Here is a 25,765-nt window from a genome sequence, read left to right as displayed (position 1 = left end):
GCCAAGGCAGGGTGGCCAGTCTGGTGGCCCTGATGGCAGGAATGGCCACCCCTCCCTCCTCCAAGCAGATGCTGCAGAGACCCCAGATCCAGGCAGTTTCACGTCTGGGCCGTTTGGTCTTTCTTCCTGTTCTAACCTAAAGTTGCACTTTCCCTCTCCTTGTTCTTATGTTCCTATCAAGCCCCGCGCGCGCGCACACACACACACACACGTGCACTTAATGACTGCATCACCAGCACCCCTTCCTGTTGGCAGCTCCGTGTGGGACAGAGTTGGATGGGCCGTGGAAAATCTGTCTCCAGGACCCCATTGTTTTGTTTCCATGATCCCATCTGCCCCTGATCTCACGCCACTGGTCCTGCTGAATCCAAGCCCTAACCTTGTAGGTCTGTTTCCTTTTTGGTTCCCTTTCTGTTTTTCAAGAATATCATGTGTATAAATAAAGTGCTGAAGGAAATGAAAGTAGAGTGGCAGTAGGGTGTGTATGTATGTGTTTGGCTTGTTTTTTTCTTTTTACATTGCTGTCTTTTCCCCAGCTGAGCACGACTGTGCACCCTCGGCTTAGCTGAGTGATGAGACTCCAGTCGATGCTTTTGGGGGCTTCTTCAGGCTGGCATTCCTGGCTGAGTCCCCCCAGACCCTTAAAGGTTTTCCTAGACAGCATCAAGCCTGTGTTACCTTGCTTTCAAAACAAATTTCCCCAAATAGATTTCAGGGAGCATCTGAGCAAAAACAAGACCTTCAGCTTAATTTACCTCTCTTCCTGAGAACAGGCCATCTATGAAATATTTAGGTGGTGGTTAGCCCATTTTCAGTTGTTTTTCCTTTTTTTTAAGCTGGGCATTTCTATTTAAGACTGTGTTTTTGGGTTTGTTTATTTTAACCCAAAACATATTTCTTCTAGAACTGCTCTTTTTTCATAGTAGTTACTTTGTCTTTTTTTTTTTTTTTTTTAAAGCATACTTCACTCTGGGCTAGCCCAGAGAGTCCCTACCAGCTTTACTGAAACCCTTCTAAAAATAGCAACTTTCCCTGAAGTCACAGCCTGGGGAGGAATGAGTCGGATTCTAAAGGAGACTTTTTGGGAAACTTGAAGTTGTGAAAATTGGGATTTGGAAATAACACAGGCTTTTGGTGTTGGAAATGATATAATTCACTAGTATGGGTGGACCAGGCATTTACGGTTGGAACCCTTTCACGTGGGAGTAAGCCTCCTGGCTGCGTGTGTTTAAACAGAAACAGAAGAGGGAGTGGAGAGTTGGCTTTCCTGGTGGTGTCCCCAGCCAGCCAGGAGAGTCATTGCAGCACACAGATCAGGTGGGCGAGAGTGCTCTGCACCAGATACTGGGGGGGGGGGGGGGGGGGTGTCTGAAGAGCTCCAGGTATCCCTTTGTGCCCTTTCCGTAGAACTGATGCATTGCCCCGAGAACAGAACTAGGACTGGGGTCCATATGGCGACCTAGGCCCATCATACTGTCTATTTGCTAGGAAAATGGTCTTGATTCCTGCTTGTCTCTCTCAGGTTGTGGTGAAAGTGTGTGAGGGGTGTTCTGTGAACAGCAGAGGCAGAAGCACTAATGTTCCCTCCCTCTCTCTCCTTTGCCCCTACCCCAAACTTCTTTCCTAGACAATGGACCCTAAGTCATCCATTTTAAAGGCCCTGGCTGGTTGGCTCAGTAGCCAGAGTGTTGGCTCAGAGTATAGACACCCTGGGTTTAATCCCTGTCAGGGCACACATGAGAAGCAACCATCTGCTTCTCCTCCTCTCCTTCTCCTCTCTCTCCTCCTTCTCTCTCTCTTCCTCTCTTGCAGCCAGTGGCTCAATTGGTTTGAGTGTTAGCTCCAAGTGCTGAGGATAGCTCGATTGATTTGAGTATTGGACCTAGACAAGGATTGCTGTATGTATGTTGGGACGCATGTGGGAGTCTCTCACTGTCTCCCCTCCTCTCACTTAAAAACATAGAGCTAAGCTTTAGGACGACATTGCATCCCAGTTCTCATGCTGGCTCTGCCCTGGAAAAACTGTAGATAACAGGGAGTAACAGATATAACGTGTCAGAAACTGATGGAGTATTTGCAGATTCTTGTGGCATCAAAAAGAATTGTAATCATGTCCACATCTTTGGCATGATAATAACCACGCTGTCTTGGTGCCAACTTTTCCGGTAGCAGTTGGAACGATGTACACATGACCTTCTTGTGTTCTGGCTGTAGCCCTATGAGCTAGGTCCTGTCATTATTGTCAACTTCACAGATGAGACGGCTGAGGCACTGAGGCTGTTGATGGCAGGGCTGTGCTTCCAGACCCCACCCCTGACCACCATGCTCTGCAGCCTGTCCAGGCAGAAGTTCCAGAAACTTGAGCATCAGATTTTGCCAGGAGACTCCTTTGTATCTAAAAGAACAAGTAACCATAGATCCTGGGAGAAGGGAGCAGCAGCTGTAGAGGAAGGCACCTTCTTGCCCTGCAGCAGCCCTGGCAGCCCTGCTCACTCAGAGGGATGGTGGTCTTGGAGAGAAATGAGTCTGTCTGGAGGAGTTGCAGATCCCCATCTTCCTCAGGGCCTTCTAACCACTGACCCCTTGGTCTCCTCTATATCTGCATGTCTTCTTCACAGGACTGAGGACAGGGGTGCTTTGCCCAGAATGTGCCCTGACACCTACCATGGGGAGAAAGGACACCAGTAGCCTAGGGCAGGGCCTAGGAGCCCTAGCCCAGGAGGCGGACATCATGGGTTCCCACCTTGACTATACCACTGAGGTGCTGTGTGACTGGCGGGCTGCATCGTCTTTCTGTGCCTCAGTTTTCCTGTATGTAAAATGGAAGTGGTGATGATAGGATTTTCTCCTAAGGTCGTGGGGAAGACGTGGTGAGAGGATCAGCATAGAGTCAGCATCTCCTACACAGGCAGCATCAGAACGCTGGCAGTAAGAACCCAGGGGGTCAGCTGAGTGTGCAGAAGCCTCTCTGTGCCCCTCCTCCTTGTGTGCTAACTGCCTCTCCCCCACCTGAGTATACTGTCTATGACTACATACCAGAGGCAGAGGAGGCTAAATCCTTGTCCCTGTGACTGGATCCTGGAGCAGGGGCTGCCACACAGTATAGTCCTGGTGACTGGAGGCAGGCACTTCTCCCTACTTCTCCAGCCATTTACTGGTTCTGCCTAACTGAGGAAGTCTCACCGATGTACCTCTGTTCCTGCTTTGTTTTCTGTCCCTAGGCCTGCCCCAATGGGGGAGAACTAAAAGTGCCCTGCCTCCATCTCCTGCTGTGCACAGCCCATCCCGCCGTGCCCCACGTCTCCTTGCCTTTGCTCTTTAAAGAAAATACTAGTGTTTCCCCCCCATTTTCACTAATTCCTTTTGTTTCTACTACAGTAATTTCCCCTTACTTTGGGGGATACTTTCCAAGACCCAGTGGATGCCTGAAAGCATGGACAGTACTAAACCCATACTATAGATACTATGTTTATTGCTATACATGCATACCTTTTCACTTAAAGAAAGGAAGCACTTTACAGCTTCTGTTTGACAAGTCCAAATTGCCAGCATCACTACTCTTGTGCTTTGGGGTCATTATTAAGTAAAATCAAGTTGACTTGAGCACAAGCCTTGTGATACCATGAAAGTTGATCTGATCATCCAGACGGCTACTAGGTGACTAATGGGCAGGGAGCATCTACCGCATGGAAATGCTACTCAGAAAGGTGCACAATTTAAAAGTTAAGAATTGTTTTTCTTCCCTGGCTGGGTGACTTGGTGGATAAAGCATCCTTCTGCTGCACCAAGATGGTGAATTTGATCCCCGGTCAGGGCACGCACGAGAAGCAATCAGTGAGCACACAACAAAATGGAACTAGTAAAATGGGTTGATATTTCTCTCTCTCTCTCTCTCTCTCTCTCTCTCAGTGGGGAAGAAAAGAATTGTTTATTTCTGGAATTTCCCATTTAATATTTTCAGGCTGCAGTTGACCAGGGCTAACAGCAATTGTGGAAAGCAAAAATGGTAGCTATGTATCGTCTTCCTCTACTTTTTCTAATTATTTTCTATTCTAGTAAAAGTGGTCATTCACACCCATAGAAAGTGATCTTCCTTTGGGAGATCTGCCCACCATGTGAAATGAGCTGGCCTGTCTGTGGCTCATCCCTCCGTCAGTGGCGGTGTGTTGTTTCTGGTGCTGTGCTGGTGCTCAAGGTGGGCTTGTATGTAGATGGTCACTACTGCTATAGGCTTGGCCCCCAGGCATTTGCCTGCTGCCCATCACCTGTGCTCACTTGCAGCAGACAGGGAGGAGAGGAGGGGGAACTTGAGCTTGCCCTCCAGGCCACCCAGGTAGGTGGGATGGATCTGGAAACCTGTTAGTGTGGTGTGGTAATGTGAGTCCTATGGGATATCTATAGGCATAGCTGGCAGGAAGAGGTGTCAGGGAGAGCTCTGGGGGTGGCAGTGAGGTCCAGCCAGTCTCTAAGGAAGTAGCGAGGCTCCAGTGGACAGGGCAGGCTGAGCTCCCATGCTGGAGACCCAGTGTGCGTAGGGGTCCAAGGGATTCCAGGGACCTGGGAGTCTCAGGAGGGGACGGGGGGTTGGGAGTCAGCAGGGATGAGGCGAAAGAATTTGGCAGTGGGATGTGATGAAAAGTGCTTGGAGTTCCCTGCAGGCACTGGAGCTATGCAGTGCTACCTGCCTACCCATCTACCTGTCATCTCTCCCTACCACTTCCTACCCACCCACCTGTCATCCCTAACTACCATCTGCCTACTTATCATCTCTACCTAACTATCCACCTACCTGTCATTTGTACCTTCTATCTACCTACCTACCTACTATCATTTTGATTTACATGTACCTACCTCCTACCTGTCTTTCATCTCTACCTACCACTTTCCCATTCACTCATCCACTCACCCACCCACCTTCCAAGCGTGTGTTTTGCTGGAGAGATGAGTTCTGATTTGGATTTGAGGAGGTGGGATGGTTTGCTGATGGGAACGGGGCTGGCAGAGACTGGGGGAGAGTCCAGGCCAGAGGTGATAAGAGCCCCTCAGAGGCAGTCTTGGCCCTGCTGACGGGTGGGAGAGCAGGTATTCAAGGGTGGGCTCTGACCTGAGTCAGGGCACAGAGGGGGTCTTGTGTGGTTCTGAGCCTTGCCTGGAGCTACCTGTCACTGAATGAAGGGGGTAAAAGTGGGGCACATCTCTGAATCATGAGTAGGAGATCCAGGGGACACTGGAGTCAGGAAAGATGTCCCCGTGCAGGCAGAACAGTGTGTGTGGCAGGGAGCACCCTCCCGTGACATGATCCTGCCGGAGCATGGGGCCCCTCTCACCTGCTCTGTGTTCTTGCAGGCTTGTCCCTCACAAGCCAAGGGGCCCTGGCATTTGAGGGTGGAGGAAAGTGGGGGCTTGTGAGAGACCCCAGGTCCTAGTGGGGGCTTAGTTGCAGAGCCCAGAGGATAGGGGCCTCACTAGGCTGTCGGTATTCAAGTGCTGGCTTGGTGAATATCCGCTGCTTCATGTTAACAGTTATTTTTGCCTCTCTTTCGTGTCCTCTCTTACAGCCCCCACCTTCTGGTCCTTTCACCTCCTCCTTTGGAGGGGCAGGATTCTCCGATGACCCCTTTAAAAGTAAACAGGACACTCCTGCTCTGCCTCCGAAGAAACCTGCTCCTCCACGGCCTAAACCGCCCAGCGGTCAGTACGATTTTTTCTCTCACCACCACCTACCCACCCACTGTCGCAGGACCGTGGGGTACTAAGGGCCCCTTTGTTCACCAGCCCAGAGTACAGCTCTGCTCTGAGGTCTGCACGTGGAAAAAGAGGGTCTCTCCTCTGCCCAGTCACCTCGGTCCATTCATGCTGTGTGCCTGGAGCACAGCTCCTGTCCTGTCCTGTGGGCTGGACTCTGGTCAGGGCCTGGCGTAGTATCCCAAAGGCCCAGGGCTCAGGGCCCTCCTCAGTACCAGGAGACATGCCACACAGTCCCTGGCTGAGCATCTGGTCAGGGCTCTGCAGTCTGTCTGGCCTCCCCACCCCATGGCACTTTTCCCAGATTGGCTCAAGATGGCCCAGGAGTGGCTACAGCAGCTGAGCCTGCCCCCTTGATTCAGTATCTCCAGACTAGTTAGGACTCACGGTAGGGCAGGAGGGGTAGGGGTCTTCTTTGGCTGTGTTCAACATGAGAGGAGGCAGAATGCTTCCCACTCCCACCCAAGCATCTTAGATGGTTCCCAGCAAGGGGTTTTCTGCAGACCCCACTTTTCCTGGCTGTGGCTGGTACTGCAATTTCACTGAGCATTGGCCCTGATTCCCTTTATGGATTCTGGGGGCTTTGAAGTCATGTGTGGGGTCTCTGTGATAGTGACTGGCCCACAGGCCAGATACCAGACTCAAAAGCAGCAAAGGGACTCACTGCCATTTCTTAGTCCTGTGTTCTCAGCACCCTGGCCAGCCGGTGTGCTCCATTTACTTGTCTGGAGGCAGTCTCACCTACATTGTCTCTAGGCTGTGGGCACTCCCTCGGTCCTGCCTTCTGTTCCTCTCCTTCCCTCCTGAGCCTGCTCCTTCCCTTCCTTCTGTGCCAGGGGCTCTATTTTTGTGTCACCATTGCAGGTCCCTAAGTCTATAGTCATAAGTGGTCATTGGTCTAAGGCTGGCAATCTTCCTACATGAGATACACTTGTCATTAGAGACAGACAATGAACTATTTAAAAATGCTGCTTCTCCCCTCTGTCACTAGAGCTAGGGCTTTCTCTCAGGGTGACGGGTACCCTGTGCACAGAGCCCTCCTTGCAGATAAGTTGTGAGAGAAAGACTGACCATGGGCTGGGTGGGTTTATGACAGACTTGCTGTGAGCAGAAACAGATGCATGAAGAGATCCCTTCTGTCAGCCACACATCAAAGGCATTTACCATAAAACAAGAAAAAAGCAAAGCAACAGAGGAATTCCCTTCCATCTGTGAGAGGCTGTGTCTCTTAGAGGCAGTGGCTTTTACGGGACCCTTGACGGTTTTCTGATGGAACAGCATTGAGTCGCCTCACTCTGCCTGAAAGAGAAGCCTACATGCATACACATGCATGCAAGCACACACGTGCACAGTCACTACATCCACCCTTACACACACATTCTCACTGTGCTTGCATACATCTGCACGTGTACTGCTCAGGTGCATGTTCTCATGTGAATGTACGTGCTCATACCCGCAGAGCAGTTCAGCAGTTGTTGGGCCTCGAGAAAGAACTGCTCCGCTCACCTGCTGGCAAGTGCAGAGCGTCACTGTCAGGGTCCCTTGGAGACCCTTACCCCAGCCTCCTTCCTTTCCCTGAATTAGTGCTGGCTCTGCTTTGAATTTGCCCTTGCTATCCCCTCCCCCAGTTCTCTGTCTATGAGCCTACTTGCCCCATTTCGGCTTCTTTTTTCATTGTGCCATGGACTTAGATATCAGGGGCCTGGTGACCTCCTTGGAACTGGTTTCACAGCTTGGCTTTTTAGAAAGCTGTCCACATCTTGGGAGGTTTGGACCTGTATCCCAGGGTCTTAGGCTGCCTTTGTTCATGGCTTTGGGTTACCTCACCCGTGCTCTGTCTTGGCCTGTAAGGTGCCTCAAATATCCTGTTCTCATCAACAGATCTTTAGGGAGCATTCACTTGACTGGTATCTCCCTAGACCCTAGCAAGACCTGCAAGCAAATCAGGGCAGGCATTAGGAAATGAGAGAGATCGTATGGGCCACCCAAAGTCATGCATCAAGGTGGCAGCAAGGCCACCCCTGGGGACCCAGTGACCTGCACCCACCTCAGCATCCCACCCCCACAGACAGCTGTAATGAGAATCACACTGTGAGGTTTGAAGTGCTTTGGAAAACTGAACGCATATACAGTGTGTAACCTGTGACTGGCCATGGCGTATCTGTGTAGAGGCCTAAATGTCTCATCTGATTCTCTTACCTAGAAGCGATGGCTGAACAGAAAAGCTCTGCACTGTATACACTCCTGGGTGGTAGGTACATACGTGTGGTGGTGGTTGTATGAGTGCGTCCAGTGATGTTTTGCTGAGATTTCATACTAACATTTAACACTAGCCATGGAGACTGTAAGCTCTGTGACCCATTCACACTCAACATTGACCCAGCAGTTGGGGCAAGCATTTGGCAATCTGGGGGTGCAGAGGAAGGTGTCTGCCCCATGCTGCTTCTCTAGTTGAGAGAATTAAGGCCCAACTATGTGCAGAGCCCTCCCCTCTTCCTGTCCACACTGCATGGAGCAAGGCTGCTTAAACCAGGAGCAGCCTGAGAGTTACCTGATCATTAGCAGGACAGGTCGGCAGATAAGTGAAGGAGGAAGTCCTGCTCAAAGCACTCGTTACCGAACACCAGGCATGCCTCTTGTTCTCTTGGCTGCTTCGAATGGGAGGCAGCCAAGAGTATGTCTTGAGTGTTGGGCATTTTTTTTCCTCTCTTTTCTTTCTTTTTAAAAAAAATGAATATTTAGAATTCAGCAGGTTGAAAATGAGGGACTAGAATGTGCTTTTCTGCTCTTCTTGCCGACCTGGCCTTTTTCTACTTAGAGAGGTCACGTGGCCAGCATGAGGAGGTGGCCACTTTCATCTAGGAGTGCTGTGTGATCGCAGTCAAGGGCCTTTCTGACATATGGGATGGGAGGATCCCAGCATGGCTCAGTGAGGAGGAGCTGTGGTGGGCACCCTGCTCTCAGGGGCCCTGTGGCCCTGCTGGTTGAGCTGTGATCCTATAGACACAGACATAGTGGATAATCTCTAGACTGCCCAATGATAGGGGGTTTTCTTGTAAACTGAACATGCAACTTTATACCTACACTCACAGAAACTAAGGTTACAGAACATGCTTTTCCAAATCTTGCCACCCGGCCTCTGACATGGGTCTGAGGTCACCACTTTCCCACCTGGGGCTTGTTTGTCCTAGGAGACCAGGGTTTCTAGCAACTGCCAGCTCTCTGTGCCTGGAGTTGGTGCCACATGTGAAGCCAGAGCAGGCGAATCTGATGCTGTTTCTCTCGGCCACGGAGCTGCCCCTGCCACTAGGACCCAAGGAGCCTGTGGGATTGGGCTAGTTTCCTGCGTTCACGTTCTGCCCCTGCTGCCCATCTCCCTCAGGGTCTCGGGGCAATTGTCTTAATCTTGCTGAGCCTCAGTTTCCTGCCTGAGCATAGAACTGACTTGGGTGTAGCAAGTGCTCGTGTGGGTAGAGTGCCTGCACAGTGATCACCTGCCTCACCCTGGGGTGCAGGACCTGGACACAGGACCCTCCTTCACTAAGCTCCTTTCCTGGGGAAAGTCAGGGGATGGGCTGTATGCACACAGGGCTTATCAGGGATCCTTTCTTCCACCAGGTTGCAGTTTAGCAGAAATCTTTGCAGTTGGGTAAAGTCAGAGAGTATGGTTAACTGAACTCTGAAGGGCTCCAGGGGGCTCTCTGACAAAGCTTAACACTGCCGCCCATGCAGGACCAAATGCATGTTTGGACCTGAGTCATGCATGGTATTTTGCATGCGCTAGAAGCTGCAGTGTTCATTTTCTGGGGTAGTTGTTTTTCACTTGTTCTTTAGTCTGATTGAGATTTAATTGACATGCAATAAAGACACGTGTTTAAATGGAAGCCTATGCAGTCATGGTGGGGGACCTTTCACCTGGGAGCCTGGTGGAGGTTCCCCAGGAGTGTTCTGGTGTCATACTCATGTGTGGAACAGCCCATAGCTGGCCATCTCTTCTCAATTCCAAATCCTTAATTCTCTCTTGACCTCAGCCTGAAAGTTTGCCCTCGGGGACTGTCATGCCACCCTCTGGGGCATTCGTGGGGCTTTGACACTGAATTCTCTGTGCCTGGAGGTCTTTTCTAGAAAGGTCTATCATGGTATTGAGTAACCAGCAGGTGTCTTTGGGGTAGAGAGAATGGTTTCTTCCAGGCAGATGCAAATCAGCTACCTCCGAAACCTGTCAGTTGGAATCCATGCATACGCCTCCCCAGGTGAACAGTGTATTTTCTGCAACAGCGAGATCGAGATCAGTCAGAATTCACCGCTGGAGAGTTTCTAGGTAAAAGTTGTTGATTTGCAAAGAGAGAAACAGATTTTTTTCAAGTGCAGGAAATGGCTGTGTGGGTGTCAGTGATTGGGCCTCCCGCCCCACAGCGACAGATAGTGGGACACTGTGCCCGGCCCCACCCTTGCCACTTCCTGCAAGTGTAGCCCTGCTTTGCGGTTCCTGCAGCTCCCGGGTGACACCAGCTAGCGCACCTTCACCACTAACCAGCCAGTCACCTTTAACCTCTCCACAATTTAATTGTCCTTTATTACTCTTAATGACCTTTTCACCCCCAGAATAAAGCTATGTACACACTTGTGAGGTCTTTTAGCCCCTTTTGGCCTTCCCATAATCCTTCTGACAAACACAGGCAAATGAGATAGATACCATTTAACCTGCGTCCTGTGTGATTCAAATGATTCTTTTAAAAAAAGAGAAAAAAAAATTTTCTCTTAGATTCCACACAGGGTACTAGCTGCAGGTTCTTTTTGGGGGGTGGTTTTATGGTTACCCTCACCGTTGGGGCAACCCGCTTGCTTGGCGGTCACCTTGACCACTGGGGGAGCTGCCACGCAGGGCATGATCATGGAGGAAGCCCCGAGTTCCTAACTAGCACCAGCTAAGTGTGTGCTTGGCTCTCCCCTTGTTCTGAGAGGCCATGCCGGGGCAAAATCAGGGTGGTCGTCCTTCACGCATGTGGGTCCCAACCTCATATTTATCACACAAGATCCACTTTTAAAATGGCTTCTCCATTTGAACCGTGCGGTTAGCACCTCAGTCTTGAACTTAACTACTTTAATTCCGTTCCCACGATGATTTCAGAGATAATCAGTGGGTATATATGAAGTTCTAGAATGGGACAAGTGGTTCACCACCAGCTCAAGAAGCCTGGAAAATTTTGGCACTGTCAGCCAGCCATGGAGCCCACCTTTCATGCACAATGGCAGGGTCTGTGCCAGGCTGGGTGTGACCCCTGAGAACGAGTACTCAAGAGATGGCGGAACCTCACTTGCAGCAGAGGTAGAAATGTCACTTTTCTCTCAGCGTCTTACAAGTAAAATGCCTAGATATGGGTGTTCTTTGGGTGAATTTGTTCTGCAAAGTCGGCTGAGTTTGAAAATAGAAGCATTTGCCTATCTTAGCACACACCCACCCTTCTGCACCCAGAAGGGCGGATTGAGTGGGAGTCAAGTAACAAAGCTGTCACTGGTGGTTCAGTGGAGTACAAATGCCCAGACTTGAGGTCCTGGAACACAGATGTCAGGGTTCAGCTGGCTCAGCCAGCTGGAGTCCTGGCAGGTTGTAGAATGGGGTACAGAGAGCCTGAACTCCTAACCTGTATCTGAGTATAGGTGTGAACAGACAGGAGCCATTGCCCTGCCATGGGCCCCCTCCCCAACTGCTGTGGGGCCTTGTGTACCTGCTGCTAGCCCTCACCTACAGGAAGGTACTCCCTGTGTTGCCCTGCTTTTTTTTATGGGGTGAACATGGTTGTTCATTTCTTCTTGCCTTTCTCACATTCAAAGCACTGAATCAACCCCTCCTCCCTCCACCATTGTCAACTGAAAACAGCACATATGTGATTGATGGGGGGATGGTCATAAAGAAAAGGAGAGTGGGGCATACCCGCATTCTGCTACAGGCTCACCCAACTCCTGAGCGGCCCCCACAGCAGGAGGGAGTTCCTGGTGGGCTCTGCACTTTGCCCTCCAGTGCACACATGCCTTCTAACTGCTTCTAGATCTGCTGCGTGGCACCCCGGTGATTTTCTTAAATGTGGGTACGGCACCTCTACCTGAACAGAAGTGGCATTCTGGCAGCATCAGCGCTCTGTAGGGAGGAACAAAGGCAGTCGCTCTGTGGTGCAGACCCAGGGCCCCATACCTGGCTGCTGTGTAGCTGGAGTCTCCCAGTGTCCCCAAAGGCACTGGAGCCCATGGAGGATGAGGGCAGGCCGGCAGAGTGTGTCGAAGATGCAACTCAAAGAACAAATGTGATTTTTCAAAAAGCAGAACTGTGAGACCTGCAGTTTGTATTCTTTTTGTTGTGAAGAGGAGTTGGGATTTGCAAATTCATTTGTGAATCATGTAGCCCTCTCCCCATTTTTGCTACAGAACTAATGTATCCCTCATCAGGTTTCTTATGAATGTCATAGTAACCTTTCATGGAAACCTTGAAACTTGTATTTCTCACTCCAAAGGGTATTTGTCTTTGGAGGACCCAGAACATGTGGCTTCTTTTCCTCATTTTCCCCTTTTCCTTCTGATGCTGGGTGACCCCACATCCACTGGGTTTCTCACCCAGTGAGTTTTCCATGACCTCTGACCACCCCAGATACCTCCCAGAGGATGGAAAACACACCAGTTGTGGGGGAGCCCAGTGGATAATAGTAAATATTTGTTCAGCTTTTCTCAACAATTCAGAACCAAACCTCATCCTGTTCCCTTCAGTGCATTAAGCAGATTTTCTTAAAATTCAGTAAATATTTTTAGTGGAAAATCTCAACGCTCTGATGGTGGGACCTCAGATTTTATCTGTGGGGCTGTGCTACTTGGCATGGCTTTGATCTGCGCTCGCCTTCTCCTTGTGTGTGCAGCAGTGAGCGCAAGGCTGTTTGTGCAGGACTCCGCACTGCAGGCCGATGAGACGGTCCTGTACATCCTCACCTTCTGAAGCCCACTGTAGTCGGCCAGAGGAAGCATGGATATGTGTTTGTGAAAAGCAGTCGTTTTCCATAAAAAAGTTCCCAAGTGATTATGAATGTAAAGAATCGGCTCTGCAGAGCCTGGTTCTCCATTCTTCCCATTCCCCCAATTCAACTGTTTTGCTGGGGCTTTGAGGGTGGGAAAGGAGGAGCCAAGAGAATGAGAGGTGCTCCTCCCCAGCCACAGCTACTGTGTGGTGTGAAGCCTGGTGGTTGTGTGGATGTCCTGCGTTGTGTAGAATGACAGTTGTGTGAGGCTCTCCCGTGGGACAGATAATAGTCATGTGAGAGTCCCAGGTTGTGTAGGGTGACTGATAGATAGCTGTCTGGACATCCCTTGTTGGGATAGATGGCAGTTGTGAGAATGTCCTGTGTGGTGTAGGGTAATAGCTGAGGTGGGGCAGCTGTCCTGACCACAAACCTTTGTTTTTAATTTTTTTAATTTTGCTCTGCTGTTTTTGTATTTTTCTCTCATCTACAGAACTGCATTTTTCAACTATAGCCCTGAATTTTATAAGTAGAACCCAGCAAGTGTCTGGTTGGAATTAATACACATCCACACTCACATATGTATTTGGTATTTTTATTAATCAGATATGATGAGACCCTAAATCCAAAACCTCTCATTCTCAAGAATTTCGAACAAATGAATCCCCTTTCTCTCAGAGTTCTCAGTGCTACAGGTTTTGAAGTATGGTTGGTAGGGGATGTGTATTTGTGTTCCGTTGTTTTTCCATGCACCAGCTCTCAGGGACCCTCTGGCCTGGGTTTCCTGAAAAGCATGTTGGGAAAAGCAGAACCAGAAGCTCCGCTGCCAACAGCTTGCTCGGGAGTCACTGCCCTGGTCCTGACCAGTCCCAACCGTGGGGGCTTTCAGGCTTCAAGAAGTTAAGAAATAGGAGAATTAAAGACAGTGCTACTAGGGTGGAGCCGGCCACCAAGTTTTTTTTAACAGCACACACTGTGGTAAACCATTGGGCTCATATTGTTTTTGCTAAAGGCAGTCCTGTGTGTGGTTTCGGTGCACCGCTTGGGTAACTGCTGAAACTGCTGCGGTTTGAAATAAGCCCTATTTTGCCTTCTCTTCAATCTTGCGTCCCTCTTCTCTTGTTCGTGAAAACTACTCGTGAGTGTTGGAGAATCACTGTGGTGCCAAGTCAACAGCCTGCAGCCCCCCCGGGGGGGTCTCTATTTCGTTTGACATTAGTCACCGCCATCTTCTGCGCTAAGGGGAGTTGGCGGTTCCCTGGACAGAAGTCTAGGAATGTGACACCAAACTGTGCACACGCATCCTCCTGATTAGCTCTTGTATCAGTTTTCAAAAAATTTTTGTTCTCTTCTCTGAAACATGCCTCGGTAATGATCCTTCCTTTCTCATGATACCTGGAACCATGAAAAGGCATAAAACTGTGCAGTGGGTTTGCCCAGGGACGTGGAAGCAAATTAAAGTTACTCTGTCACATTTGAGATTAGCTACACCTCAGAAAATTGGCAAAACAATTAAGGAGTTAGCAGAAGTGGTTATGTAAAAGCAGGAACTTGACCCAGAATGTTTTAGAAGTGTAGCTGCTAAAAATAAGTGGGGATGCAGAGAGGGAAGTGTGGGCTCAAGGCTGTCCTGAGTGTGTGATCGCAGAAAGCCTCTGGTCGCAAGCAGAGTGTCAACCGAACTGGGAACACCCCCAGTTTTGCAAGTGTCATGTACAATAATAATTCAGCCTCATGCTGAAGCATAAAAACAGACAACCGAGAAAAAACCGTTGTTTTTTTTTCCCCCTCTGAAAACAAGAGCAGTTGATGTGCCCTGGTTTCATATGAACAGTCATGATTTCTAAATAACAACGGTTTCGGCAACAGCAAAACCAGGCATGGGCAGTTCTTGATGTGAGTGACGCTTTTCATCTCCCCATCCTCTCTTTGCTTGTCAGAAACCTCACCTTCAAATCCCAGCAGGCTGGATTCTTAACCCTCTTGTCCCCCAGAAAAGCAATTAGAGAACAACAGACCAGGGGAGGAAGTTCTTAATTGAAAAGATGAAAAACACAGAAGTGTGGGTGCTGTACTTGAGCACTCAGAACCTGTACTTGGCTGACCTCTTTTTCCCACTCAGACATTTGCTTTTGTGAACCCTGCAAGGAATGCTTCAGTCACACAGCTGACCCCCCGCCACCCGACTTGCTGCTGGAACTGGGGCTGTGCCCTGCCTGGGCTCTCAAGTCTGTCCCCAGCAACTCTTTTACCCATGTTAGAATTCTGCTATTTGGTCCATTGTCACTTTAGTTTTGGGTAAAAAATTAGCCTGAGAATGCACTAGTGAATATTGCTCTTTCTTGCAAAGGAGGGAAGCCAGATGTCCTTTATTCCCTCCTAGCTTCTCAGAGCAGATCCTCCAATGGCCTTGAGTCCCTCGGGAGGGTCCCATGGAGCCTTTATGGTCATGCCTGGCCCACATGAACCCCCAGAGGGCTGGCTGGCAGGCACCGGGGATAGGGCAGGATTTACTGGCACCTACAGTGTGCTGTGCTGAGCTTTACTGCCCACATGGAGCTGACCCTCAGGGACCCTCAAATGTGCTGGAGGCTAGACCAGGACAGAAGTCAGTGCCATACCAAGTGGCCTAGGCAGTGTGGGAGCCTGTAGGGGAGGAGCGAGCCCTGGGGAGGGGGAAGGAAGAGATGTGAGAGACTAGCAGGGCTGGACAGCACAGGGCAGTCAGGATGGAGGAAGAAGCTATGGAAAGGAGACCAGGGTAGTCAGGCCACATAGTCACCAGTTCCCTGTGTGACCAAGCCTGCACCCCCATCCCTCTGGATGCTCTATCCCAGGGCAACCTTGCCCGTGGGCTTGGGGTCCTCATTCCCACTGGCACAATGTGCAGATGAGAGCCAGTCTCTCCGGGCCCAGAAATGGCTGCAGGTGTTCCAGGACACATACATACGCAACCTCCACTGTGCTTTTGCACAAGAACTCGTGTGTGTGTCCATGATTAAGCCTCGGATTGTGCCACCGCCTAGGGTTTGGTGCTCTCTCCAGGGCAGCTGTTCCAGGGTTTTAGAGCCTCTGAGTCAGCTGCCTCATAAGAGGACCTGCTGTGTGTCCTCTCTGAGTGACACTTGCCATCCTCACACGTGGCGCTGCTCTGCAGTGGGGAAGGGGTGAGAGGGTGGAGGAGACTGGGTAGGATCCAGGACGGGAACTGCAGACACTGAGTGGGGGCCTGTGGAGTGCCCTGAGGGGAGGGTGCCCGTGTGCAGCTGAGCACTCTGGCAGAGCAGAGAGCTGCAGTTGGGGTCCTCAGTTTCCTTTTGCGGTTCATGGAGTGCCCAACTGGTATGATTTCCAGACAGTAGAGCTGCATTGGCCCCACCCTGGCTCCCGGGGGCGTGGAGCATCCTCGGTCTCTCAGAAGGGCCTGACCACATAGGGCTTGCCTATGACTGCCAGGTATCAGAGATAAACATTCTCTCCATGCCAGGGGGATGCAGTTTTTTGTCAAAGGCCAGATGATCAATATTTTTGGCTTTGGAGGCCTTATGTTCTTGATCCCAAGTGCCCAGTTCTGTTGTCTTGATGAAAGCAGCACAGAGGACTGTGAGCAAATCAGCACACTATTGGCATTGGTTACCATTAAAACATGATGTGTGGGCTGCCTCCTGCTCTGAGCTGTTGCTCTGCCGTCACAGGGCAGACCCTCGTTACCCTGTGTGAGTCTGTGGGGCTGCCATGACTAAGTGCTGTAGGCCAGGCAGCCGACACCACAGACATCGATTGTTTCAGTCTGGAGGCTGGAACTTGGAGATCAGCATGTCAGCTTGCTTTTTCCTGAGGCCTCTCGCCTTAGCACTGCCGCCTTCTCCCTGTATCCTCACATAATCTATCCATTGTGTGTATCTGTGTCTTGATCTTCTCTTCTTATAAGGACATCAGATTGATTAGGGCCCATGCAGTGGCCTCATGTTAACTTAATTATCTCTTTAAAGGCCTTCTCCAAATACTGCCACATTCTGAGGCCCTTGGGGTTGAGGATCTCAACGTGAGTTTGGAAGGGCGCAGTTCATCCCACATCTCCATTGCAGGGATTAGGAACTTGAGGCTGAGAAAGCAGGGCCCACAGTGTGGTTGAGGTGCTCCTCACTGTCCTTCAGGGTACACATGTGGGACCTACGTCACTTACTGCCTCAGGGCTGGGCTAGAAGGCTTGAACACAGGTCCCAGGGGAATGAGGTGTCATGAAGGGCTTCCCCAAGGAGTTGATAGCATTTGAGGGGGAAGTGCATTATGGGCGGAAGAATTGTCTCAAAAGAAGCCCTGGATTTGAGGGTTCAGGGGGAAAGAGGTGCTGCTCAGGCCCTGGAGAGCCTTGGGGGTGAGATGAGGCCGAGTCTGGTGTGAGCTGTGGGGGCCTTTGGGATTTGTCATGGTGCAGGGGCTGGGAGACATGAATGGAGCTGCATTTATTGTGATCCTGATATTTCCAGTAACCTGGCTTGCAGGTCCGGCAGATCCCAGAACCTCATCAAGTGGGGCCTCCCATTGCTAAACCGGCCTGGGAGGTGTCTGATTCCTCATGGAACTTTCTAACTTGTTGGCAGAAGCCACTGGTCCTCAGGCCACCACCCAACCATTGTCTCACAACCTTGTTTCCCTCTAGTTCTAAACACCTCTCTCTCTCAGCCCTGTTAGAGATTGGCCTTGCTGGGACCCAGGCATTCTAGAATCTCCCGCTTGCAAGAGGCCAGAATGGCCCAAACCCTGTCCTTTGGAGCCACCAGCACCAAAGGGACAGAAAGCAGGAGCTGAAAAAGAATTCCAGACCCTTATAGTTAACATGGTTAATTCCAAACCAAAGCGCGAAGCAACACCCCCTTTTAATTGCAGATACCCCCCACCTTTTGTTGTTGGAAGCTTGCGATGTATTTTTGTGCTCAGCTGTGATTTTGTTTCTACTCAGCGTGATAGTAAAATTGCTACACTGAAAGGACTCTTTTTGGATCATGCCTGCATGAAGACTTTGTAAAGACAAGCATGAATTTTAGTTGCAGTGGGCTAGGAGGGGAGTCATCTAAAGTGGTTTTCTGGTAACACCCACAAGCTGTTAATCCTGGATGAAGCAAGACCCAGCCATTCCCCCACCCGTGGGGTTCATCCCATGAGCCGCATTCCAACTCTTTTTCCAAAGAAGGGAGATGTCCCAGTGGGCGTTTACCCCCCCCCCCCCCAGCCTCCTCAGTCAGGACTATTCTGTCCGTGGTCAGTAACTTGTATTTCTTTTTTTCTCCTTTTTTTTTCTTTCTCCTAAACTTTCCAGGTAAAAGTACACCCGTAAGCCAGCTTGGTTCTGCAGACTTTCCTGACTCCTCCGATCCATTCCAGCCGCTTGGGGCTGACAGCAGCGACCCGTTCCAAAATAAAAGGGGGTTTGGGGACCCGTTTAGTGGAAAAGATCCATTTGCTCCCTCCTCTTCAGCTAAGCCTTCTAAAGCCTCTTCCCTGGGCTTTGCAGACTTCACTTCTGTAAGTTGAGTTCTCTGCCTTCATGACACTCCCTCCCCCTCCGCTTGTAGCTTCCTTGGGGCTGGGTTTTTTTTGGCTTACATCTCCTGGTACCTCATGCCATCGCCCATGTTATTTATTCTGTACTGCTGCTTTCTGTAAGAAAAATACATTTCTCAATAAAAAAGTACACTATGGTTTGGATACTCTGTGATGAGGGCACCTGTCTTTCCAGCGTAGTGGCTGAATCTGGTGGCTGTGTCTGTCTGTCACTATCTTTCCCTTTCCCGGTTGATTCTTTATTATTTCTGTCGCCCAGAGGCTGTTGATTTCATTGATTTTTGGAAGCCGAGATGCCAGAAACTACCAAAGTATGAAAACAAGATTATAAAAATTACATTAGGATTTCCCTGTCCCCAAAAGTTCTCTGTGCAAGAGTTCTAACTGTCCCACTTCAGTGCAGTTTATGCAGCAAGTATGAATTGAGGGACCCAGGCAGGGTGCATGAAGGAAGAGCAGTTTGGTTTTTTTGTTTGTTTGTCTTTTTTTTTTTTTTTTTTGTGGCAGAGACAGAGTCAGAGAGAGGGACAGACAGGAAGGGAGAGAGATGAGAAACATCAATTCTTCATTGCGACACCTTAGTTGTTCATTGATTGCTTTCTCATATGTGCCTTGACCGCGGGCCTTCAGTAGACTGAGTAACCCCTTGCTTGAGCCAGCAACGTTGGGTCCAAGCTGGTGAGCTTTGCTCAAACCAGATGAGCCCATGCTCAAGCTGGCGACCTTGGGGTCTCGAACCTGGGTCCTCTGTGTCCCAGTCGTAAGCTCTAACCACTTCGCCACCGCCTGGTCTGTCCAGTTTGGGGTTTTTTTAAAGCTTTTATTTCAGCTACCAGCTCTGGTGAAAAGACAAGTCCAGCTTAGAACAATCACTCTGTAGCTCTGCCCTTTTGCCATGCCACCACCCCCCAACCCCTCAAGACGCCATTTAGCAAATTCAAGTGCCTTTTAAGAAGCTCATCCTGGTATTTTGAAAGTCTAGCTTTGTTTTGGTGTGAAAAAAGATTCCATATTATAAAACGTTATCACTTTAGGGTGTTTTCAGCTCCCTTGTCAGGACCCAAACATCTTGTTCTCAGAGAGCTTCGATTTGCCTTCCTAGAATCGGCCTCACTGTGTTGTGTACCCATGTTTTGTTTTGTTTTGTTTTTAGTTTTCTTTATTCAGACTTGCCAAGTACCTTGTTTCCTGGTTAGGCGCGACATTCATTATTTATAGTAAGATGCTTTGACTCCTAGAATATCCTTCCTAAAACAATCTCTGCCATCCATAACCATGCTCTGTGAACGCCCGATTCATTCCAGATCCACCTTGTGCCCAGCGATCCTGTGGCTTAGTGCAGCCGCCCAATATGCTGCTATGTTCCTGGCTCTTGGTGACCTGTAAATATTTTACAACTGCAGTTAGCTGAGTTTTGTTGACAGCCTGTACATACTGGATGTGTACAAATGGAGACATTGTTAATAAAAGCCAGAAACAAAACTCGCTTTATCTACAGTTTCTTGAATAGCACCACATTTGTTTTTTGGTAGAAAAAATATTAAATGCCAGTGAAAAAAATAGAGCCATTCACGCATGACTCAGGTACTCTGTTTTGGGCAGGGCAGAGGGGTGAGTGGATTTGAACAGCAATTTGAAGAAATGACTGTTCTCTTTCTGAAATGCATAGTTCTGTTTCCTGTGGGACCCATGCTCCCCTCCAGACGACTGGTTTTTGGAAAACATTTTAAAAAAACAAACCAAGGTTTCAAGCTATCATTGGGTTAACAGTCTGGTTGTTCCAGAACAGTTAACTTTGATTTGAAGACACCTCTGGTTTTTAATCACCCTCATCTCCAGGAGGGGAATCTGATTCTGGTCAGTCCATTTTGCAGCCCCGTTTTCTTTTTTGTTGTTGTTGTTGTATTATTGTTGTTTTTACAGAGACAGTGAGAGAGAATCAGAGAGAGGGACAGACAAGAAGGGAGATGAGAAACATCAGTTCTTTGTGGCAGCACCTTAGTTGTTCATTGATTGCTTTCTATGTGCCTTGACCGGGGGCTACAGCAGAACAAGTGACCCCTTGTTCAAGCCAGCGACCTTGGGCTTCATTTTTCCAGTGGAAATCAATGAGATTCAGCCTCGTCATATGGGATGGGGTGGAGGAGAGACAGGACACCTGACTGCTTTGGTTGTCCCGTTTGGTCATACTTAGTCCAAAAACATGGTTAAAACCTGTCCCCCTCTGTGACTCAGCATGTCTTTGCATCTTCATGGCATCTGAGGGTTCAGGTCATTAGCCAGTGGTTTCAGGGTTCACTGGTCCTTGATTTGTGTTAACTCAAAAAGGCCACAGTTGGTTCCTCTGATTTGTGTGTTTTAGCTCCCCTGTTAACACTGAGGGGTTTCTAACAGCCCAGCAGCCTGGCAGCATGACTTTCAAGTCGGGTGCTCTGAATGCTGCCAAGACATGGTGTTACCTGTGCAAAGGCAGCTTGGTCCCTGTTGGAGTTCAGATGCCAGTGTCACACATGTACACGGTCCCCCTTTGGCACCTCAGCTCTGCTGCCCTGGAACCCTCTAATTTACAGCCCTGAGTTTTCATCAGTGGGTTATTTGTGTTTGTTCACCGGAAGCCTCTCTGAGATTTCTTTAAAAACTAGCTTTTCTGTCTCAGGTGAATGTGTTTATTAGGAAGTAGTATTTATAGGTGAGCAAAATGGCCATTTTTTTTCCAGACGTCGGCATTGAGAGCAGAGCAGATGTCAGATGGGATAAACTTTGCATCGTGAAGTGAGTTGGATGCAATTTCAATATCAGAATAAGTGAGTTAATGGGAGGTGGTTAGAAGTTTCACCGCAGGTGAAGGGGTGGTGCCGTTAGATGTCTTGGGTGCAGGTGTCAGTCCCCAGTGAGGAAGGGCACCCTGTCCTCGGGTGAGGAGTCATCTGAATCATAGATCAATAAACCCGCCCCGCGTTTATGCTGAGCAGGCGCCCTCGGGTGGGAGTCTCAGAGGGACAGCATCCTCATGCTCCGCTGTGTCTCAGTTGTGTGGTAGCACAAGAGTGACACAAATCAGAGCTGCCCACAGGCATCCCAGACTCTGGCCAGGTTAGAGGACGAGAGTAGCCTTGTCCAGGTGTCTCCACCAGGGCCCAGAAAGGAGTGTCAGCTGATTTGAGAAACAGATCCCCCTTCCTCCAGTTTTCTCTCAGACATCACAGCCCACGGTGCTTCTCCAGTGCACGTAAACCATATGCCTGATGCAACCACACACTGGGGCCTAGGCCGGCCCTGAGCCAGTTCACTGCGAAAGCTTCTGGAGCATCGCTGTCAGCACGCTTCATTGGGAAATGCAGGCCCATGGGCAGGCGGTGACCCGAGACACTTGGGCTGAGCAGGAGCCATGGAGGGCATCAGCCTGTCACTTGACCCCTCTGGGCCTTGGTTCCAGGCTTTGATCCGGATGCCCCGTGTCATTACCCGCCCTCTCCCACCACCGCTTCTTCAGGCAGGCAGGCAGAGGGCAGGCGCCCTGTCAGCGGACCTGCCCTCCCCGTCAGCAGCACCCTGGGGTCATTTCCACCAGCAGTTGTTGTTTTTTCCTTGTTTTTCTTCTATTGGGGTGTTGGAAAATTCCCCACAGAGTGCGGGAGATGATGGGGCTTACTTGTGACCAGTGGTGGAAACAAGGGAGATCCATTTGACCCCTGAGCATTTTGCTAGGCAGTTTCTCTAAGAAACAAAAACTCAAAACCTTTCCTTCCAGGACAGTGCTTCATTCTGATTCCTGAGCCCAGGTGAGGAGAGGCCCCCTGGGCTGCCCGTACCTCTTCCTCCAGGCCACCTCTTCTCTAGACCAGGCTCCCTCCATCCACCCCTCCCTGCTCCCCTGTCCGGGCCCCCACCATCAGGCCCCTTCCCACCCCCATATTGGCCATAAAACAGTAAAACATTCAAAACTGCCAATTCGATTATCCCACTCACTGGCCCAGGGAACGTCTGAGGGGGATTCTTAGCTCCTTTCCGGGATCCACAAGCGTGTCTCAGTTCTGCCCCGCCGCCGCATCCTCTGTTTGGCAGGGCCAAGGTTGGGTGCTCAGTCCTGTCTCAGTCCAGGCCATCTGTCCCCCAGCTCTTCCTGCAGTGACAGCTGACAGCCCCCCACCCGCCCAGGGAGAGTCCAGGATTCTGAGGACTTGGGTTCTGTAGCTACCTCCCCAACCCCAGGCCTTGGTGTCTCACCTGTTTCAGGATCCCACTTCCTGGGTTGTCGCTCGGACTCAGTGTGTGAAGAAGTAGCTGTGAATTCCTGTCTCACTGCCTTTCTCAGCACTCTGGTTGGACCTGCAGGGGCTCCGCAGTGGCCTGTGTTGGATTGGGATTGTCTGTCAGTCTGCTCCTGCAGGCACCTGTCGGAGGACCAGCCTGCCTCTTTATCACTGGTGTCACTCAGTGCTTAGCAGAGTCAGTGCCAAGAACAGAGATGCTAGCTAAGGGAGGCCAAGAACCCAAACAGGCCACAGCTTTGCTCAGAGCAGAATGGGGACCCCGGGACCCACTCTGGGAGAAGAGCATGTGAGATCTGGCTCTTCTGTTTTTTCTGTAGAGCTAAGGGACTTCAAATGGTTTGAAATTACTCATCTCAGGATCAAAACTGTTTTCTCCCTTGTTTGAAAAATATATACATATTTTAAAATTTAAACCTTTTGGATAAGGACACCAACAATGAAAATCTCGTGGACTGAATGGCAGTGTAAATTCCAGGACACCGTCCAGAGCGAGTCAGAGTGAGGCTGGGCAGGAGGAGATGCCACGTTTCAAGACCATTGTCTTCACACTTTTGGCCTCCAGACCCCTTTACACATTTGAAATCAGAGATCTGTTCAAGCCAGACTTGCAGTCCCAGCGCCTATAGCCCACCAGCGTCAGGAGCCTGCCATCGAGGCCCAGGATTTGCAGGCTCACCATCCTAGCCTCTTGGGGTTCAGCTGACCTCTGCTCCCCGGCTGCTTCAGAGACGCCCCACCAACCTTGAGAGGAGACCGAGAAGGGTTTCTCCCACGCTCATGAAGCCTGATAGACTCAGTCCTGGGGGATCACTGGAGTTCTCTCATTGTCCCCACACTAATGCATCATGTTGCCTGCTTCAGTTCCCTGCAAGGGGCAAGGGGCTAGTAGCTCTGAGGTCCAAGGTGGTGGTTAAGGTCAGACTCAGCCCTGCTTCTCCATGCATGTGATCCTTTCCAGACTGGGTGTCAGGGCTGGGGTGTACGTGTCCCATCCCCATCCCCAGCCAAGATATAGGCTTTTGGCTTTTTCTGATTGTTCACCCCTCCCCAACCCTCCATGCATCCCAGCATTGCCTGTGGTCCCCTGTACCCTGCCCACCTTTGACAGGCCTTTTCTGAGTCGTCCCTCCCCCCATTCCTCACCCCCAACTGAGTGCAGCTCCCACACCATTTGTAACCCAACCTTTGTCTTTCCTTTGCAGTTTGGCAATGAGGAGCAGCAGCTGGCGTGGGCCAAGCGGGAAAGTGAGAAGGCGGAGCAGGAGAGGCTGGCGCGGCTGCGGCGGCAGGAGCAGGAGGACCTGGAGCTGGCCATCGCACTGAGCAAGGCCGACATGCCGGCAGCCTAGGCAAGGGCCAGCATGCACATGCGCAGCGGCAGGACTGCCATGGGGGGGAGGGTTCAAGAGGAAAAAACTCCAAAGTCTGTATATACACACACACTCTCAGTGGTCCCCATTTCATGTTGTGACATGTCAGCCACTATAGGTCAAGGACTCGCTGGTCAGAGGGCCTCAGGCTCTGAGTGGCTTGTCCCAGGTGAGGAAATGTATCTCTCCCTGCAGAAAGGCCTGGAAAGGCACAAGCCACTACCACCATCATCTCTCCCATGTGACATCCCGGTCTGGTGACAGTGTCCTGGGCGGAGCGAGCAGAGGTGCGCAGCATCTCCGGCCTCCCACACTCAGCTCACAGCTGCTCTGAGTACCAGTGCCAGGGCACACCCACCACGCCACCTCCCTGATCTAAGACGGACACTGGCGATGTATGCACTCGTTGTATAAAAATTAAGTTTGAATGATTAATATAAAGTATTTTAATATAAAACACAAGAATCTCTTTCCCTTTTATTTAAACATTATTTTCCTTGCATTAATGTTTACATGTGATGTCATAGAAGCAGACCAGCCCCACAGTGACATGGAAAACCAGGCTGAGTGTGTTTAAATGCTGTTTGAGTAGATTCTAGGACCATAGAGAAAGCCAATTTTGGACGTTTTTATGGGTTGCCCTGTCCCCTCAGGATGCAGCCCTTTGTCACCTCACTGCTGTTTGAAGATTCCTGCACACAGTTCACTGAGGCCTGATCTGCACGAGGGGCGAGGCCATGGGGCAGTCTTCACTCCATGGACTCAGAGTCTGGAGACTGGGAGAGCTTTCCACTAGGACATAGCTGAATTTCTCTAGAACATTCCGGAAGCTTGGATATAACTTGGGATGACCTCAGGACACGCTGAGGACATTGCAGACTTACCCCTGCTTTGCTTTTCACTGTCCCCAGCCAGACAAGACAGCCTAAGCCAACTTTTTTTTTTTTACAGAGACAGAGAGGGATAGATAGGGACAGACAGGAAGTGAGAGAGATGAGAAGCATCAATCATCAGTTTTTTGTTGCGACAATCAGCTTTCTCATATGTGCCTTGACTGTGGGCCTTCAGCAGACCGAGTAAAAGCTAGTGACCCTTGCTCAAGCTAGCGACCTTGGGTCCAAGCTGGTGAGCTTTGCTCAAACCAGATGAGCCCGTGCTCAAGCTGGCAACCTTGGGATCTCAAACCTGGGTCTTCCGCATCCCAGTCTGACGCTCTATCCTCTGCGCCACCACCTGGTCAGGCTAAGCCAGCTTTTCTCAGGTGAAGGGTCAGGAATTTTTATTTTTTGTAGAGAGAGACAGGGACAGACAGGAAGGGAGAGATGACAAACATCAATTTGTTGCTGCACTTTAGTTCATCGATTGCTTTCTCATAATGTGTCTTGACCAGGGGGCTCCAGCCGAGCCAGTGACCCCTTGTTCAAGCCAGCAACCTTGGGCTTCAAGCCAGCAACTTTTGGGCTCAAGCCAGTGACCATGGGGTCATGTCTATGATCCCACGCTTAAGTCAGCAACCCCACGCTCAAGCTGGATAAGCCTGCGCTCAAGCTGGTGACCTCAGGATTTCAAACGTGGGTCCTCAGTGTCCCAGGCCAACTCTTGACTGCACCACTGCCTTGTTAGGTGAAGGTGGTCGTGATTTGAGTTTGAGTGGCCTAGACACAGCCTTGGAGCAGCCTTTATCCCAAAAAACCTGACCTCAAAACCATACAAGCCTGACCAGGCGGTGGCGCAGTGGATAGAGCGTCGGACTGGGATGAAGAGGACCCAGGTTCGAGACCCCGAGGTCGCCAGCTTGATTGCGGGCTCA

General features: G+C 50.3%; 1 protein-coding gene across 9 annotated transcripts in view; it reads left to right on the top strand.

Annotated features, from left to right (window-relative positions):
* Positions 1 to 24,357, top strand: part of EPS15L1 (epidermal growth factor receptor pathway substrate 15 like 1) — a 128,465-nt gene extending 104,108 nt beyond the window's left edge. For 2 of the 9 annotated variants that reach the window (XM_066348757.1, XM_066348784.1), the window contains 4 exons: positions 5,559 to 5,691; positions 7,949 to 7,996; positions 18,067 to 18,272; positions 23,788 to 24,357. In XM_066348757.1, coding sequence (XP_066204854.1) covers positions 5,559 to 5,691; positions 7,949 to 7,996; positions 18,067 to 18,272; positions 23,788 to 23,934 — 534 coding nt within the window. In that variant the 3' untranslated portion in view covers positions 23,935 to 24,357. Of the gene's footprint in view, positions 1 to 5,558; positions 5,692 to 7,948; positions 7,997 to 18,066; positions 18,282 to 23,787 lie in introns of those variants that run through there. The other 7 variants (XM_066348826.1, XM_066348799.1, XM_066348766.1 and 4 more) reach the window with 6 other exon arrangements.
* The last annotated feature ends 1,408 nt before the right edge of the window (positions 24,358 to 25,765 follow it).

Source organism: Saccopteryx leptura, chromosome 1 (assembly GCF_036850995.1).
Source record: "Saccopteryx leptura isolate mSacLep1 chromosome 1, mSacLep1_pri_phased_curated, whole genome shotgun sequence".
In the NCBI taxonomy this organism is placed as follows: domain Eukaryota; kingdom Metazoa; phylum Chordata; class Mammalia; order Chiroptera; family Emballonuridae; genus Saccopteryx; species Saccopteryx leptura.
The sequence above is the reverse complement of the archived record's forward strand: the minus strand, read 5'-3'. Positions and strand labels throughout refer to the sequence as shown.